Below are 16821 nucleotides of genomic sequence, written 5' to 3'. Positions count from 1 at the left end.
GGGCTGCTAGAATTCAACGTTGCTGGTGTACGGGTGTTTACTTGCTGTTACTAGTACGAGGCAGCTGTCTGCGGATATAGTCGTGCTAGTATAACCGCGATGATGTAATGAGACAACGCTACGGCGCTTCGAAAAAACTGTTTATACGTCGACAACTATATCATTGTGCGTCGGCCGCACAGCATCCGCGGATAAACTTTATGTACTTCACAAAGCGAAGCATGATTATGTAGAGAGCTCTAAATTTCCAGCTCATGGGCCTTCCAAGCCCTTATGTGTAGAGCTCTTTCTGGGACTCGGTGAGGTTCTTGAAGAAAACATCGGGAGGGATCAATGCACCGAGACTTCTTTGTGCCTGCAAGTTCATGAAGGTGAGACCAAAGAGGTAACTGGCATTGACCCAGCCAAAACCTTCTGTAGCGACACCTTTGAAGTCAGCTCCCTGATTGCCGTACTCTGCATCAACACGATGGGGAACGGCTCCTTCAAGCACATTGTACTTCTCGACAACAACACCGTTGTAGTCCACAAATGCTCGAGTCATCATGTAGAGCCAACGATAGGCAAGACGTCGAGCAGCGCCGTTGTAATTATAGTTTGTCAATCCAATCCAAGCCAACATTTGCTGAGGTGCCCAGCCGAAAGGATAGTCCCACTGCCGCGAGGGTCTGTCGATGTTCACCTCTCCACGAGAACGCAATGTACCAGACACAAGTCCTCCGTCTTCTTCGAACTTGTGGAGAGAGTTACGCACAAGTTTATCTGCTTGAGCCTCTGTGGCAGCACCAGAGTACAACGGCCAGAAACAGGTGGCCAGCTCATACTTGCTTTGCTGCTGCTCCTTGATGTGGTAGTCGTAGAACATCGAATCATCCTCGTTCCACAAGTACTTGGTCATTCTCTGCTGGCGAAGGGCTGCCCTCTCCTGCCACTGAGCAGTAGTGTTGGTCTCACCCGTACGTGGATCAAGCAACTTGCCGCCAAAGTGGGTTTCTATAATATGCGCAATGTCCACCTCGTACTTGTAGATCAAAGAGTTCAAGTCAACTGTCGCCAAGTAAGCTGCCTTGCCTTCCAAACGGTAGGAAGTGTCGTGGCCCGACTCACGAACTGCTCGATCATGTAAGAAGTACTCGTCCAAGACAGGCTCCTCGATCTTTTTGTTGTTGTACATCTCGATGAACTCTGACTGTGTTACGTTATGCTTCTTCACGTATGGTGCAAGAATGGCATTGAAATGGGAGGCCTCGGTCTCTGGGGGAATACCTTCACCTTCAGGATGGTAGCATGAGAGACCAGTGCGTTCGTCGAGACGGGGTGTGCAGCACCAGACAGTCTCATATTCCTTGATTGCGGCAATAGCGGCCCTCTCAAGGAAATCCAAGGCGTCTTCGCTGCTTCCTGGGTTGATCTCAAGCGTCTTGTCGAAGACCCTAAGAGCCATGTCGGTCAAGAAGGGTGGCTGCGAGCGGCCCAAGTAGTACGACCGGTTTGCGTTCAATATCTTGTTGTAGTAGTTGATTTCGTAGATGAAGTTCTCGGTCATGCCGCGAGACAACTGCAAGTTTGTCTGGTTTTCGGGAGTGGCGTCTAAGAGAAGACCCAACACGATCATGTAGGAGTCCCAGCCGTAAAGCTCGTTGAATCTGCCACCGGGAACCACGTAAGGCTCGTTGAGTAGCTCGCCGTCTTTGGCGGTTTTCGCTTCCAAGGCCAAAAGGCCGGGCTTCTTGTTGATCGACTTGATGTAAGTAGCGTCTATCTTCTTGGGGAGATATTGCACGTCCAAAGTGATGTCAGGGTGCTCCTCCTTAATCGAGCTGAAGTACTTGTACTGGTCAGGCCTGTCGTGGGGCACATACAACCTCACGGACTCTGCATTTCTCACGAGTTCGCCCTTCTCGTTGGTGTACTCCTCCACGATCTTGGTGTCTCTGGCCATATCCACGATATTCTCCCTCGTGATCTTTCTGGTGAGAGCTCTCCAGAATTGGGTCAGGATAAGACGTTTCATACGGCGAACGGGGTTCTCGCAAAGACGCTGCTCGTCCAAGATCATCTGGTTCCGGCCAAACCGCTTGGCGATGGTGAGCTCCTGAAGCAAGTTGGAGAGCTGGTAGTTTCCCCTCACGGCGAACTGGTTGTAGCCGTTGGAGTTGACCGTTCCGAGGTTCAAAACCTTGGGCCCCAGGTCCTCGATCGTGATCTGGAAGTTGTGGTCTGTGTCCTCGTTCTGCAAGAGCTCCCTGAGGGTCAAATCGATATCGTTGATGTAGAACTTCTTTGGCGCCATGATGGAGGAGTCAAGCGACGCTCTACGCTGAGTAAGCGGAGCTCTAGTCTCCACGGGTTTGGTGGTGCCACCCAAGGAGTCCGTGCTGATGGTATCGTGGTAGATAGGCACAATCAGGCCTCTTCTGAGCGAGTCCACGCGAGGCGGAGGAGGCGTCGGAGAGGATTCCAGAGATTGCTGGTCATCCAAGCCGTCCTCAGTAGAAGACTGGGAAGCGTTAGGCAGCAACATGTTCAAACGGTTGGTCTTTGATTCAAACACAGAAAACGTCCTGACCCGGCCAAAACGGGAGTTCTTGGGCGCCTGGGCGGGATCGGTGTCGGCACCGTAGTAGTTCTCTGGGACGTCGAAGGGGTCATCGTCGCTCAGCTGGGACGATCTTCTAAAAGGGTTGTTCATGGGATGTTTTTTAGACGATGAGATCTCGTACTGCTTTATATGGGGTAGCGTGCGCAGATGCCTGCAAGTAGCGATAGTCAGCCCCAGAAAAAAGCAGACATGAATGCACCGGGCAGGAAACGGCATTCGGAAAGCAATGAGGAAAAAGCGGGCCGATGATTTTTTTTAATTTGAAGGGTGGTCAACGTTTTCGAATTATTGTCAAAATTTCCCCTTTGTGTTTGCTTTTGCCACGTCTTTCGTACCCTGTTCTCGTCGTGGTTGCGGCTTTCGCAATGTCTCAAAGACTGCTTGGCGACCATACGAACGCCGCAAGCCTTGCGGGGCGTTTCCACCTTCTGAAGGATGAAAGAAGGATTGGTTTCTTGAAGAAAACATTCTTTGTTTTCCTCCGATAATCGTGATATATATCTCTAAAGGTGGATGTTCCATCCAGCGTGACGCTCACTGAAGCCCAGGTACGGCATCGTGCTTCTTTTTAGCCTTTCTTTGTCCAATTGTTGAAATAACCTTTACGCGGCGTGGGGGTGGGGTTCTTCCGTTTGGCGGAGCGAAGCCGGACCAGGTAGTTTTTCCGAGCCTCACACGTATTGGATGTGGCTAGTGGACTGTGAAATCGAAGGTGATTGGATAACCAAGGAAATTGGGTTGAGCTGATGTGTGGGGCGATTTTGGGGTTTCTTTGTGTGGTTTGGCTTGGCCTGCGTTGGTAAAAATACGAGTGTTGTGCAGAATGAGAGAGTACTTGGGGTGAGGCTGCAAGGTCGACGCCGATGCGAGGAGACTGATTTGGATACTTGCTGGCGATTTTAGGTTGGTGACGGTTTTGTGGAGGAATTTTGAAAAATCGTGTTTTCGCTTGTGCTTGTAAGTTCTTGTTGGCAAAAGGGGAGTAGAAGCTGTCATGACGGTCGACGAGTACAGAACATACCTATTCGATGGTTTCTTGGAAAGCGAACCCTCAGCGCTACCGGGCCTATATGTTTATCCATAAATCACGGAGTCAAACAATTCAATATCTTGAAGAATTCGCTAGTTCAGTTTAACTATTGAATCAGAATGAGCACAGTAAGGTGCCCTGCCTCGAGTTCGTAGCCCCACTCGAAATTCTGTCACTACTGACTTCTGTAAAATTGGGTGCCTGACGCTATCGCCGGTCGGCGTTTTCGATCCCGTTTTGACACCTTCCGGCGTTAGGTTCGCAGCCGGGCCCAACTTGCAGCCCCATACTCCGGCTTCTTATTCATAATTAACTTTTACAAGAATCATTGAACATAAGTCAGAAGAAAAGCAGAACCAACAACTGCCGACTCGGATTTCTCTCCGTTCTGGCCCGTTTGTGCCCGGACAACTCAGGATCATGTCTGCTACACCGCCCGGTATCCTGTATTCGCAGTAGCTACCCCAGGGTGGCACTAGTCCTACCATTCAACATCAATTGGGCAATTTTCAAATCAAATAATTCACATACTCAATCCATATTGAATTTTGATCCAATTCATCCAACAAAATCAAAACAAAACACCAAACCATCCACCCGTTCAAAGACACCACAGTCGCACCCCGGGTTTAGACCTTTCGCAGCCACTGTAAACCAGGCAGAAACTAGCAACCCAACCTGCCCCACTGCCAGCCAAAACCGTTATATTTCACACATCGAAAAAGTCAATTCTCCAGCATCGCCCACTCAATTGGCCGCGACACCCTCATTGACTCACCCCACACTGAATCAGCCAATCAAAAGACACCAATTGCTGACAAGTCCTGTCGAGCTTTCACCTCCCTCTCTCCCTGCCTTCACCCCAAGCTTTGACAGCTGGATCGTGCTAAATTATCCGACTGGATCCAGCCCGGCAGAACCCGGGATCCAGGTTTTCCTCGGTCCGGGTGCCCGGAGCCTCCCATGTGCACCTGGCGCGGGTTCCCCAGTTTTCTCGCTCCTATATAAGGCACCCCGGACCTCAGGGTTTTTTTTTCCTCTTACTCAATTCCCAACGAATCACTTATTTAAATCATGGTTAAAGTCACAGTTTGCGGTGCTGCCGGCGGTATCGGTCAGCCTTTGTCCCTCCTTTTGAAGCTCAACCCCCAGGTCTCTGAATTGTCTCTATTCGACGTTGTCAATGTCCCTGGTGTTGGTGCTGACTTGTCTCACATTAACACCGACGCCGCCACCAAGGCTTTCTTGCCTTCTTCCAAGGAGGACAAGACCGCTCTTGCTGAGTCCCTCAAGGGTTCTGACCTTGTCATCATCCCAGCTGGTGTCCCAAGAAAGCCTGGTATGACCAGAGACGACTTGTTCAACATCAACGCCTCCATCGTCAAGGGCTTGGCCGAGGGTATCGCTGAGAACGCCCCTAAGGCTTTCGTGTTGATCATCTCCAACCCAGTCAACTCCACCGTGCCAATTGTCGCTGAGACCTTGAAGGCCAAGGGTGTTTTCGACCCAGCTCGTTTGTTCGGTGTCACCACCTTGGACATTGTCCGTGCTAACACCTTCATCTCCCAGCTCTACCCATCCGAGACCAAGCCAACTGACTTTGAGATCAGAGTTGTCGGTGGTCACTCGGGCGAGACCATTGTGCCATTGTACTCCCAGGGTGCTAAGTCTCACTACGACAAGTTGTCTGCTGAGCAGAAGAAGGAATTGATCCACCGTGTCCAGTTCGGTGGTGACGAGGTCGTCAAGGCCAAGGATGGTGCTGGCTCCGCCACCTTGTCCATGGCTTTCGCTGGTTACCGCTTGGCCGAGTCTCTCTTGAAGGCTGCTGCCGGTGAGGATGTCACCGAGTGCACTTTCCTCTACTTGGACTCCTCCATCAAGGGTGCTGCTGAGGCCAAGAAGTTGGTGAAAAACTTGGACTTCTTCTCTCTCCCAGTCAAGTTGAGCAAGGACGGTATTGCCTCTGTTCAGTACGACGTTTTGGAGAAGGCCAGCGACGAGGAGAAGAAGTTGTTGGAAGTTGCCATTGACCAGTTGTCCAAGAACATCGAGAAGGGTGTTGCTTTCGCCACCAAGTAAACTCATCAAAATTACATAAAATACATTTTGGCCTAATCACACTGTAAGCCTGTCTCTATATGTTCACTAGTATCGCCTGCATACACACCTGCGGGCTATCTGGTGTCCCCTTCATACTTTTGTGCTGAGCACGACTTCTCAAATCGTTTTCTATCTTGTTTCCATATCCGAAGACCATACTTTAGGAGTATATCCCCAATCCCTTGCACCATTGCGCCATAAAAAGTATGTTCAATTAATTCTTATTTAGTTTTTTAGATCCAGCGCAATTCCGAGTGTCACCCAACACGGAATTCGCCTCCAACCAATAGAACTGTCATGTTATGGTTTTCTAAGCGATTGATGAAACAATATACTAACAACAGCTTGTGGCAAATTACGGAATACAAAAAAAGTTTAACAGTATGGAGGGGATCCTAGACTTCTCCAAGGATCTTGACCTCGACTTGTTCGACAAAGTCGTAGAAACATTCTACAAATCAGGCCCAGACCAACGACAAGCACAACTCGTGCTCAACCAGTTTCAGGAGAACCCTGACTCTTGGAAACGAGCAGATGCCATTCTTTCGCTGTCCAAAAATGCCCAATCCAAATACATTGCTTTGTCCTGCTTGAACAAGTTAATCCAGTACAGATGGAAGACTATTCCTGAGACTGAGCGTGTTGGCATCAGGAACTTCATTGTCGATATGATTATCGCCTTGTGTGATGACGAGCAAATCTTCAAGACCGAGAGAGCTCTCATCAACAAAATTGACTTGACATTGGTGTCTGTCTTGAAGCAGGAGTGGCCACACAACTGGCCACAGTTTATTCCTGAAATTGTCATGAGCTCCCGTTCGTCCTTCAACGTTTGTGAGAACAACATGATCATTTTGAAGTTGATGAGTGAGGAAGTGTTCGACTTCTCCCAGGAGTCCATGACCCAAGCTAAGGCCAATAACTTGAAGTTGAGTTTGAAGGCCGAGTTTGAGCAAATTTTCAAATTGTGTTACGAAATTTTAGACAAGACCAACAAGGTTTCTTTGATCGTGGCCACTCTTAATGCCCTCTTGAGATACATTCATTGGATTCCGTTGAACTACATCTTTGAGACAGACCTTTTGCATTTGTTGACCAACAAGTTCTTGGCCCCAGCTGATACGAGAGCTATCACTCTCAAGTGTTTGACCGAAGTTTCGAGTTTGGTGTCTCCAGGTAACGAAGAGAAATTTGTGGGCTTCTTCCAGAACGCCATGGAGAAGATTGTCACGATTGTGCCATTGAACTCCGGTACTACCCTCAAAAAGTCCTACCAGGTGGCAAACTCAGATGACCAGTCATTCTTGCAAGACTTGGCCATGTTCTTGTGCACTTTCTTGCACAACCACCTTCAGGCCCTAGAACTGGCTGACGGCTTGAAAGAGTTGCTCCTTATTTCATTGGAGTACCTTATTGAACTCTCTAGAATTGAGGAGCGTGAATTATTCAAAACGTGCTTGGACTTCTGGACTGGCTTCGTCCAGGGTTTGTTCGAAGAGATCCAGAACTTGCCTGCTAATGAGTTGAGTCCATTGATGCAGCTTTCCTACGGCTCTTCGTTACGTCCATCTTCAAATGGTGCTCCAGACCCAGCTGTGTTGGCTAGATTCCCCTTGAGACAGCATAAGTACGCTGGCATCCTCTCCAAGTTGAGATTGGTGGTGATTGAGAATATGGTCAGACCCGAGGAAGTGTTGATCGTTGAGAACGATGAGGGTGAAATTGTTAGAGAGTTCGTGAAGGAGAGTGACACCATCCAGTTGTACAAATCTATGAGAGAAGTTCTCGTGTATTTGACCCATTCAGATGTTGTGGATACCCAAAATATTATGGAGGAGAAACTTGCCCGTCAAATCGACGAAAGCGAGTGGTCGTGGCAAAACATCAATACCTTGTGTTGGGCCATTGGTTCCATCTCCGGTACGATGAATGAAGATATGGAAAAGCGTTTCCTTGTTGGTGTTATCAAGGACTTGTTGTCCTTGACTGATTTGAAGAGAGGTAAAGATAACAAGGCTGTCGTGGCCTCGAACATCATGTACATTGTTGGCCAATACCCCAGGTTCTTGAAGGCTCACTGGAAGTTCTTAAAGACTGTCGTCAACAAGTTGTTCGAGTTTATGCACGAGTCCCATGAGGGTGTGCAAGATATGGCATGTGATACATTTATCAAGATAACGACAAAGTGTAAGAGACATTTTGTTGTTACGCAACCAGCTGAGACAGAGCCATTTATCGTTGAGATCATCCGCAACATACAATCCATCACTGAGGACTTGCTGCCTCAACAGGTGCACACATTCTACGAAGCCTGTGGTATCATCGTCAGTGCACAGACCCAAAAGGATTCTCGTGATAAGCTTTTAAGTGACTTAATGGCTCTACCAAATGTCGCTTGGAAGGCTATCGTAGAGAGAGCTGCACAAGACTCCACTTTGTTGGTCGACAGCGAGAATGTGAAGATCATTGCTAACATCATCAAGACAAATGTTGCTGTCTGTAAAGCCATGGGGCCTGGTTTCTACTCCCAGCTTGGCTTGATGTATGTTGACATGTTGTCTTTGTACAAGGCTGTCAGTGAGATGATCTCAAACCTAGTTGCATCTGAGGGCGTCATTGCCACCAAAACTCCAAAAGTGAGAGGCTTGAGAACCATCAAGAAGGAAATCTTGAAGATGATTGAGACTTACATTAATCAGGCAGACAATTTGGATGAAATCGTTCGCGATCTTTCCCAGCCATTGTTTTCAGCCGTGTTGGGAGACTACAAGAGCAATGTCCCTGATGCTCGTGATGCTGAGGTTTTGAATTGTATGACTGCATTGGTTTCCAAGGTGGGCCACATGATTCCATCTGGTGTTTTCCTCATACTTCAAAATGTGTTTGAATGCACACTTGATATGATCAAGAACGATTTTGTCGAGTACCCTGAGCATAGAGTCGAGTACTATAAGTTGTTGAAGGAGATCAATTCTAAATGCTTCGAAGCTTTGTTGCAGCTTTCGGGCGAGGCCTTCCAATTGTTAATCAATGCATCCCTCTGGGCTTTGAGACATAATAACAGAGAAGTCGAGGAGAATGGTTTGTCATTGACGATAGAATTGATCGAAAACGTCGAAAAGCTCGGTAGCACACCATTCACCAAGGTCTTCTACGAGAACTTCTACTTCCAAATTCTTTCGGATACATTCTATGTGTTGACACAACCAGATCACAAATCTGGTTTCAACTACCAGGCACAGCTTCTTGCTCAACTTCTCCATCTCGTCGAGGATGGCGTCATCAAGGACCCATTGTACCCTCCAGGACAAGCTGCTGAGGGCACTACCAACTCACAATACCTCAAGGAGTACTTGGGCAACTCTTTGTCGTCGGCATTTGAGAATTTGCAGAGAGAGCAGCTCGTCAACTTCTTGAACGTGTTGACTGGCGTATACAAGGATCTCGAAAAATTCAAGGGCACGTTGAGAGACTTCCTCGTGCAAATCAAGGAGTTTGGCGGAGATGCCACCGACTACCTTTACGCTGAAGACAAGGAGCTTGAGAAGCAAGAACAGAATAGAATCAAGAGAGAGAAGGATCTCAAGGTTGCCGGATTGATCAAACCGGCCGACATGGAAGATTGATCATTAAAATTCATACTACACTCACCAAGGGAAAAAAAAAATTCCACCATTAACTTTTACAAAGGAATATATTAAATTGAGAAGTAAACGGCCTCTGCGTAGAAATGTTGATGGAGGTATGTCGTGCGCGCGACATGGAAGGTGAAGGAAAAAGTTTCCATAGATCATATTCACAAACACTCTGTTTAGGTACACACAATAATGTCTGCCGAAGAAACTAAACCAAAGGTTGAAGAGACCTCTGCATCCTCTGGCGTGCCTACTTCCAACGTCTTCTCCATGTTCGGTGCCAAGAAGGAGAAGAAAGAGGACGACAAGGAAGAGCTGAAGGAGGAAGACAAGAAGGAGGAGAAGAAGGAGGAGAAGTCTGACAAGAAGGACGACGACGATGCCGCCGATGAGGAGGAGGCTGACGTCCACTTCGAGCCATTGGTGCACTTGGAGAAGGTTGATGTGAAGACCAACGAGGAGAACGAGGATGTCGTCTACAAGGTGCGTGCTAAGTTGTTCAGATTCCACGGTGAGTCTAAGGAGTGGAAGGAGAGAGGTACAGGTGACGTGAAGTTCTTGAAGCACAAGACCAGCGGCAAGACCAGAATTGTCATGAGAAGAGACAAGACATTGAAGATTTGTGCCAACCACTTGATCCAGCCAGACTACGAATTGAAGGCCAACATTGGTTCTGACAGATCCTGGGTCTACACTGTTGCTGCCGATGTCTCTGAGGGCGAGCCTGAGGCCCAGACCTTGGCCATTAGATTCGGCAACAAGGAGAATGCTGACAACTTCAAGGAGCATTTCGACAAGGCCAAGGAGGAGGCCAAATAAGCGGCCTAATGGGGAAGCTGAAAAGATATGCATAGAATTCACGCTACGGAAAAAGAGCTGTAGGGTTTCGTAGGTTGTTGTGGTATGTGTTGATGAGATGGGCCAGGATCAACCATGACTCAAGCCCTACTCTACAAAGAAGAAACATACTTTTCGCTGTCTTCCAGGAGACGCAAGGATCACAATATCTCATAAAAGAAATTCGTTTTGACGAGAATGACTCGTCAGTATATCAAAAATTATACAGTAATATATTATCAGCAGAACAAGGAAAAAGTAGTGGGTTCACGTAGTCCAAGACGCGTAGTACCATGTAACGATACAAATCGTTCTCAATTTTGAAATTCAATGAATCGGCCTTCTTGGCCAGTTTACATTCATCACATATTCGCAGCCAACAGCCGAAACCGATGAGGACTTGTGATTTTGTAGTGACAATTCGGCAACGCTTCAAGAGTCACAAATCAAAAAACGTCATCAAAAATCACCCCCCCCCTCTTCAGAACCACAGAACCTCTATTACAAATATCCCCAAAAAGTCACCCCCAAAAAGTCACCCCGGCTTTTTTCAACCCAGCAGCATCCAGTCGCACAGTGGGTCACCTCCACAATACGCTAAAGCGTTTCGCAGCCTCTGGTCCACGTGGTTGAGCAGACATCTTGAATAAATAAACGCCCACCGCCTTTTCCACAATTTTCTCCAGCCATGAAGTTCGGAAAGTACCTCGCGTCACGTCAGCTCGAGCTACCCGAGTACCTGGGCTACTTCATCGATTACAAGGCGTTAAAGAAGTTGATCAAGCAGTTGGGTGGAGGCATCGACTTGGCTAGCACGGAGCCGAACAGCCAGTTCAAGATCCAGCAGAAGCTCAAGGACAACAAGGCGAGTTTCTTTTTCCGTGTGGAGAGAGAATTGGACAAGGTGAATCTGTTTTACTTGGAGAAGCAGGCGAACATGGCGATCAATTTGGACCTTGTGTTGATGAAGAAGGAGGAGCTTTTCACCAAGTCGCTGGAGATTGCTCTGGACCCGTCATCCAGTAACTCCACGCTCAACTTCAAGAATTCCATCTTGTTCCTCAATTTGTACCAGAATTTCAAGAAGATCCACCAGGACTTGCTCCGGTTGCAGCAGTTCATCGAATTGAACGAGCAGGGTTTCCTGAAAGTGGTGAAAAAGTGGGACAAGCGGTCCAAGTCCCATACCAAAGAGCTCTTCTTGCAGACGGCGGTCAGCGTGCAGCCGGTTTTCCACAAGAATGAGATCAACGAGCTTTCCGATCTTGTGATTCAATCCCTCTTCGATTTAGAGTCTATTATGGACGGTGACTACGCTGTTTTGGAGAACTACAGGAGTACCAGACTGGCTCTGACTCCTTCCAACTACTCTGAGGCCATTGCCAGACACGGTTCGATCACTGGTATTGAGCAGCAAGAAATGAGTCTGGATAAATCTTCGTTTGGCACTGCTTTCCCCAGTCCCCGTCACAACTCGTTTACTGGCTTCCACACCTCCGAAATTGATGATTTGTACTCGAGTTTTGTGAACGTTGCCACACTCAAAGACACTGATGTGCCAGTATTGAAGAGATGGATCGAAAAAGTGAGGTCCTCGCCAAAAGGTGCTCAAGGTGATGCTGCGTCAAAATACAAGTTCTCAAAGATCTTCCTTCTTGCAATTGGCAACCTCAATATCTCAGATGGCTTCCTCAAGACGTTCCTTGACCTCATTGACTACGACGTTGACTTCGAGTTAAGTTCAGAGGATTTCAACAACAACAAGTCCCTTCTACACGAATGTGTTTCTATCCAGCCGCTGTCAGGTCATGAAGAGCACCAGCACGTCAGCATCAACAACGGTGTCAAGGTGGTGACTTCTGTTGATAACGTTGAACATTCGAGAGTTTTCATCATCGAGTACATTATTCGAAATCTTTCGCCAGAGTCCTTGAGTCGGCTCTTAATACGCAAAGACATGAATGGTAGAACTTGTTTGCATTATGCATCTCAAAACAACTGCCTTGAGCTTTTGACCCTCCTTTTGCCACACTTCCCCAGGAATCATCTCGACGATCTTGACAATGAATCTATGTCAGCTTTGCTTCTCGCTATAAAGCACAACAACTTTGACATTATCAAGATATTGGTGCAACATGGAAGTAACAGGTATCCGGTCACTAATGAGTCCAAGCTTCAATATCTCCCCGTCAACTACGCTTGTAAGTTTGGTGACTATCAAACGGTCGAATACCTCTTGCGTTACGCGGACACTAGCCCCGAACTGATCAACCAGCAAGACGTAGAAGGTCTTTTCCCACTTCACGTCATTGCTCGTTCAGGCAACTATCCTTTAATCAAACTCTTGACCGAATTCGGAGCCAAGGTGAACCAGCTTGATGGTTTAAACAAGTGGCCACCCTTATTCTATGCTGCTGCTGAAGGACATGTCAACACAGCGCAGGAATTGATCAAGTTCGGGGCAAAGCTAGATATTGTCGATGAAGATGGCTACAACGTGTTATACTACTGTGTGACTGAAGGTCATATAGGTGTTCTCAATCATATTCTTTCGTATAAGAAAGATATTGCAAAGGAGGAGAAGCGATCGCCAATCGATGTTAACATGGACTCTATTCCTGAAAGCTCGATTCCAGGACAACACAAAGATGGTTCAGTGACGATACTTGATGTTGAAGAGGATTCTGAAGACAGTGGTGATATTGAGAAGAATGTTGACCTGATCCCCCACCTCGAGCTTCCGCCTCCTATTCTTCCCCTCAGAAGGTACGGTCATAACTTTTTGGAGCAAAAGGTTTTGATTGAGCTTGTCTTCTCTAATGAAAAAGGCTCTATCAACCTTTTTAATTCGGCAACAGGGCTTCAGCCAGGTAGAATTACCATCACATCCAACATCTCGGATATCGTTCCCAGGAACATTCTACTCCCAACCAATGGGGGCGATAAAGAGACAACAAGCTGTATTTTCCAAACAGAAGTCGACTCTTTAAATGAGTTCAGAATCGACTTTGAAATCTTTCCAAAGTTTGGGACTCGTCTTATTGCAAAGACGACGGCTTTAAATTTGAAGCAGCTCGATACATCATCTCTTGAATTTAATGCAATCGTGCTTCCTCTCTTCGATTTGAGGTTGAGAAATATCGGTGAACTCAAGTTCAACTATCAAGTCATCTTCCCATTCTCGGGAACCTTGCTTGAGACAACCAAGTACGACACCTACTGGAAGTCTTCCACCAATTTCGTTAAGAACAAGCCTGCCAACAAACTTAATGGTCAAGGCTTGTCGCCTAATAACTTCTTATCTCCATCGAACATAAACAACGCTCATGGTGATGCGAAAAACGGAAATGGTGTTGGTAACCAAGTCACCCTGGCAACGGCTCCAGGTGCAAAATCAAATTCATCTTTCGTCACCGCCACATCCCTCTCTGGTGACTACTTGCGAATCAAGGTTTGTCTTCTTAACGATGGATCTCCATTCGTATGCCCTCATTGGTCTATCGCCGTTGCAGAAAATGTTGAGCTTCTCTTGCCCAACTTGACTCCAGACCAATTGACAACAATATCATCAAGTCTCTTTGACTACGATAAGATCATGAATGATCTTTCAAAAATGACTGTAAAGGACATTGCGCTTATCAAAAAGCTTCTAAGAATTATTTATCTTCCGCTTGATACATTTTTGAACGTTTTGAACCTTGAGATCAGATGCAGCATAGAGCTAGTTTTCCCCTCGCTTTACGAGTTGGATAAGATCCCTTTTGCAGGAAACATTCAGCTGAATCTCAACACTTTCATCGATCTCACCTTGAACAGCGTTTTTGATCATATAAGGGCTGTAAAGGTGAATACGAAGAATGAAACAAGCAGGTCATTGATCTTCTTGTCTTCGAATTCGATTGTTTGCAAGATTTTGAACTGGAAGCAACCTAACTTCCCAGTATTCTTGATCATGAATGGTATTGTTTACAACAATGCTACTGGAGTCTTCGAGGCACATTCGGCTAACGGCTTACCCATTGAAAGCTCTGACACTATGGGAGCACAGTCCAGTAATTTTGATTCGAATGCCAAGTCAACGACGTCTGAGACGAAACTCCGAGCCAATGATCAGGAACTCACTGTTAGATCTATCAAGGACGCTGTCAACTTCACTATTGAGAACAACCTTATTGGTGTCATTACTTCGATTCATCTACTCGATCTAGTGCCAAAACTCATACCATTGATCAGGTCTAGAGGGTTGGTGTTGGTCGCTTCTAATGATATTATGGACCCAGCGGCTAACCCTAATTACCTGACGAAGGAGTTGGATATCTACAGCAGGACTGAGATCAACGGCTTGCGGTTTGACGATGTATTAAGTTTCAAGGAGGAAACTGACAGAATTTAACATTGTATAATAAAAAGTCTAATTAAAAAATTTATCTTTTTCTCCTTGGTGGAGGTGGCGGTGGCGGTGGCGCTTTCTTTAACCTGGCCTTCTGTTGCCTTGCGTTGAGTTTCTCTGTCGACTTCTCCCTGGGGAGTGGTGGGAGGTGCTTTCCTCCTAAATATTCTTTTGGAAGATCTAGCAATTGCTCAGCATGAGCAGCAACGAATGTAGCGAATGGGTCCTCGTTGGCGCTTTTTTGTAGAAAGACATTTCCATTATTAGAGGAGAACATGGAACCAGAATCCAGTGGTGAGTCAGCAAGATTATCGTTGTGTGACTTCGTATGCAAATGATAGTCGTCTCTATTGGAGGCCCTGACAGAGGCCACACGAGTGAATGAAAGGGAATCTGTCGAGGCACTATGATCTGATGCCAACTTGAGATTGCCGATTTTCGAGACTGTTGATGCAACCGAGCTAAGACTGTCAGAGCTGGTGTTTCTGCTAGATACCAACAGCAGATTGACTTTGGTACCCACAGCACACTTTTTGACCCATGGAATGTTCAAGCATTTCGTAGCAGACTTGACGATGGCTGCTAAATCTTTAGTGTTCAGGTAGGGGTCTTGCGTATCAAAGGCAGACGAATCGCAATTGATGACAATATTTCTCAGTGTCTCAATGATTTCGTTGGGCTTGTACGGAGGAGACAACTCAGCCAATTGAGAGAAGACGAGCAAAGGATTCAATACCTTCAAATACGTGAGGGCGAGAATGCAATTCTCCTTTGGCTCATCGGGCAGGTAATCAAGATCATTAAGCTCACGGAGTATGATATCTAGAAGGATTTTGACGTCATTAAGGTAGGGGATTCTAGCCGTGTATGACGTTGTGAAAACAAGGTAGAGGAACTTGAGCATCAAGATCTTGATGATGCTGGACTCTTCCCTGTTGAGGTGGTACACTAGCAAGTTAGTGAAGCCACATAGAATGTTAATTCCTTGGCGGTTGACCAGCAAGCCGTCAAAAACCTTATTTTTCAGTTGAGTGCATGAAATGCTCTTCATGAGGTACTGCTCATTGATCAAAAGAAGAAGCTTAAATTCTTCGTAAGCCACAAGCTTCTCCTCATCTTCAAAATCGTCGTATGTGACATCGTACTCATTGAAGTTGTCGTTGGAGGTGAGATCAGCAATGAGTGTGGGGATCAACGGACTGAGGGTCAATGAGTCAAACTCGGAATCGGTGAGGAGCACCACCTTGTATAAGTACTGGAATATGATGTCACAATTGAACTTAAGAAGCACGTAGGCGGCGTGGGAGGAGGGAAGCGAGACAATGTGTTTGTGGATGCTGTTGCCCACCACTTGCACTATACCTAAGGATCTCATGGTGTTAACAAACTCCTTGTCGGAGATGTGATCGGAGAAGATGGCCCCCATTGCTGGATCGTCTTTGGCCTTGAGCGTGAGAAGTAAAGTCACCAGAAGCAACGTTTTGAAGCTTTCCACCTCATCATCAGTTTCAGCATCACTGAGCACCTCGAGCAAACTAAGGATCTTGCCCAAACACAAGCTGAAATTCTTGGTGAACAAGTTCAGCCGGAGCAAGTCGAGCGCAAGCACCAGGCATACGTGGTATATTTCCAGTTCCGTCACCAAGTGGTCCACAGCTGCTTTGAGATACGTGGAAAGGGACTGGTTGCATTCTGTGGGGTCGCTGTTGATGAGCAAATGGCGGCACAGCGATCGGACCGTTTCTAGAGGCGGTACCGCAATCTGTGAGCAAAAAGCATCAAACGACGGAGTCATTGGGTTAGGGCCCGGGAAGACGTTTGAAACATTGAAAGTCTGAGCAATAGTCGAGGTGCGGCTGGTGCGATTCAGGCAGGTCAGGTACCGATGGACCAAAAAGGCAGGTGCAAGAAAATGGAAGGGGTCAGAAGGTGACGGGTGAGGGGAGGAAGCAATTGAGGATCTGAGTAATTTTGATGGCAGAAAATAATTATGGAACCTGGCAGGATGCGTGACTTGAGGTGTGGGAGATCACCAGATATCGCCGATGGGTGCAAACCGAGATCGCACTGTGGTACACCAATGGTCCTGGATCGGCATGGTGGTTGTAATTTTCCATGTGCCAATGTCCTCAGAAGGGCCGTTTTCACGAAACGCCAAGACCGAGGACAATTACCAAGATTCTGTCTGATTTGACTCAGCACACACCGCCAGGCGCCCTTTGGC

The 16821-nt window shown here is 47.0% G+C and overlaps 6 protein-coding genes across 6 annotated transcripts; 4 read left to right on the top strand and 2 right to left on the bottom strand. All coding sequences in view use genetic code 12, as the record gives it.

Annotated features, from left to right (window-relative positions):
- Positions 1 to 271: 271 nt before the first annotated feature.
- NTH1 (alpha,alpha-trehalase NTH1) lies at positions 272 to 2692 on the bottom strand (the record flags this gene model as incomplete). Its single annotated transcript, XM_025482730.1, has 1 exon — positions 272 to 2692. One exon carries the CDS (start codon positions 2690 to 2692, stop codon positions 272 to 274), a length of 2421 nt encoding a protein of 806 aa, XP_025337673.1.
- A 2014-nt stretch (positions 2693 to 4706) lies between these two features.
- On the top strand, positions 4707 to 5714 carry MDH1 (malate dehydrogenase; the record flags this gene model as incomplete). The annotated part of the gene is made up of 1 exon (XM_025482729.1): positions 4707 to 5714. The coding sequence occupies one exon, from the start codon at positions 4707 to 4709 to the stop codon at positions 5712 to 5714; it is 1008 nt and encodes a 335-aa protein (XP_025337672.1).
- A 404-nt stretch (positions 5715 to 6118) lies between these two features.
- On the top strand, positions 6119 to 9361 carry CRM1 (exportin; the record flags this gene model as incomplete). The annotated part of the gene is made up of 1 exon (XM_025482728.1): positions 6119 to 9361. The coding sequence occupies one exon, from the start codon at positions 6119 to 6121 to the stop codon at positions 9359 to 9361; it is 3243 nt and encodes a 1080-aa protein (XP_025337671.1).
- A 201-nt stretch (positions 9362 to 9562) lies between these two features.
- On the top strand, positions 9563 to 10189 carry YRB1 (Ran GTPase-binding protein; the record flags this gene model as incomplete). Its single annotated transcript, XM_025482727.1, has 1 exon — positions 9563 to 10189. One exon carries the CDS (start codon positions 9563 to 9565, stop codon positions 10187 to 10189), a length of 627 nt encoding a protein of 208 aa, XP_025337670.1.
- Positions 10190 to 10895: 706 nt separating this feature from the next.
- Positions 10896 to 14600, top strand: PHO81 (Pho81p; the record flags this gene model as incomplete). Its single annotated transcript, XM_025482726.1, has 1 exon — positions 10896 to 14600. The coding sequence occupies one exon, from the start codon at positions 10896 to 10898 to the stop codon at positions 14598 to 14600; it is 3705 nt and encodes a 1234-aa protein (XP_025337669.1).
- Positions 14601 to 14631: 31 nt separating this feature from the next.
- Positions 14632 to 16392, bottom strand: CXQ87_004280 (uncharacterized protein; the record flags this gene model as incomplete). The annotated part of the gene is made up of 1 exon (XM_025482725.1): positions 14632 to 16392. The coding sequence occupies one exon, from the start codon at positions 16390 to 16392 to the stop codon at positions 14632 to 14634; it is 1761 nt and encodes a 586-aa protein (XP_025337668.1).
- Positions 16393 to 16821: the final 429 nt, after the last annotated feature.

Source organism: Candidozyma duobushaemuli, assembly GCF_002926085.2.
Source record: "Candidozyma duobushaemuli strain B09383 chromosome Unknown E_B09383, whole genome shotgun sequence".
In the NCBI taxonomy this organism is placed as follows: Eukaryota; Fungi; Ascomycota; class Pichiomycetes; order Serinales; family Metschnikowiaceae; genus Candidozyma; species Candidozyma duobushaemuli.
Note: the sequence above shows the minus strand (reverse complement) of the source record. Positions and strands in the feature narration are given on the sequence as shown.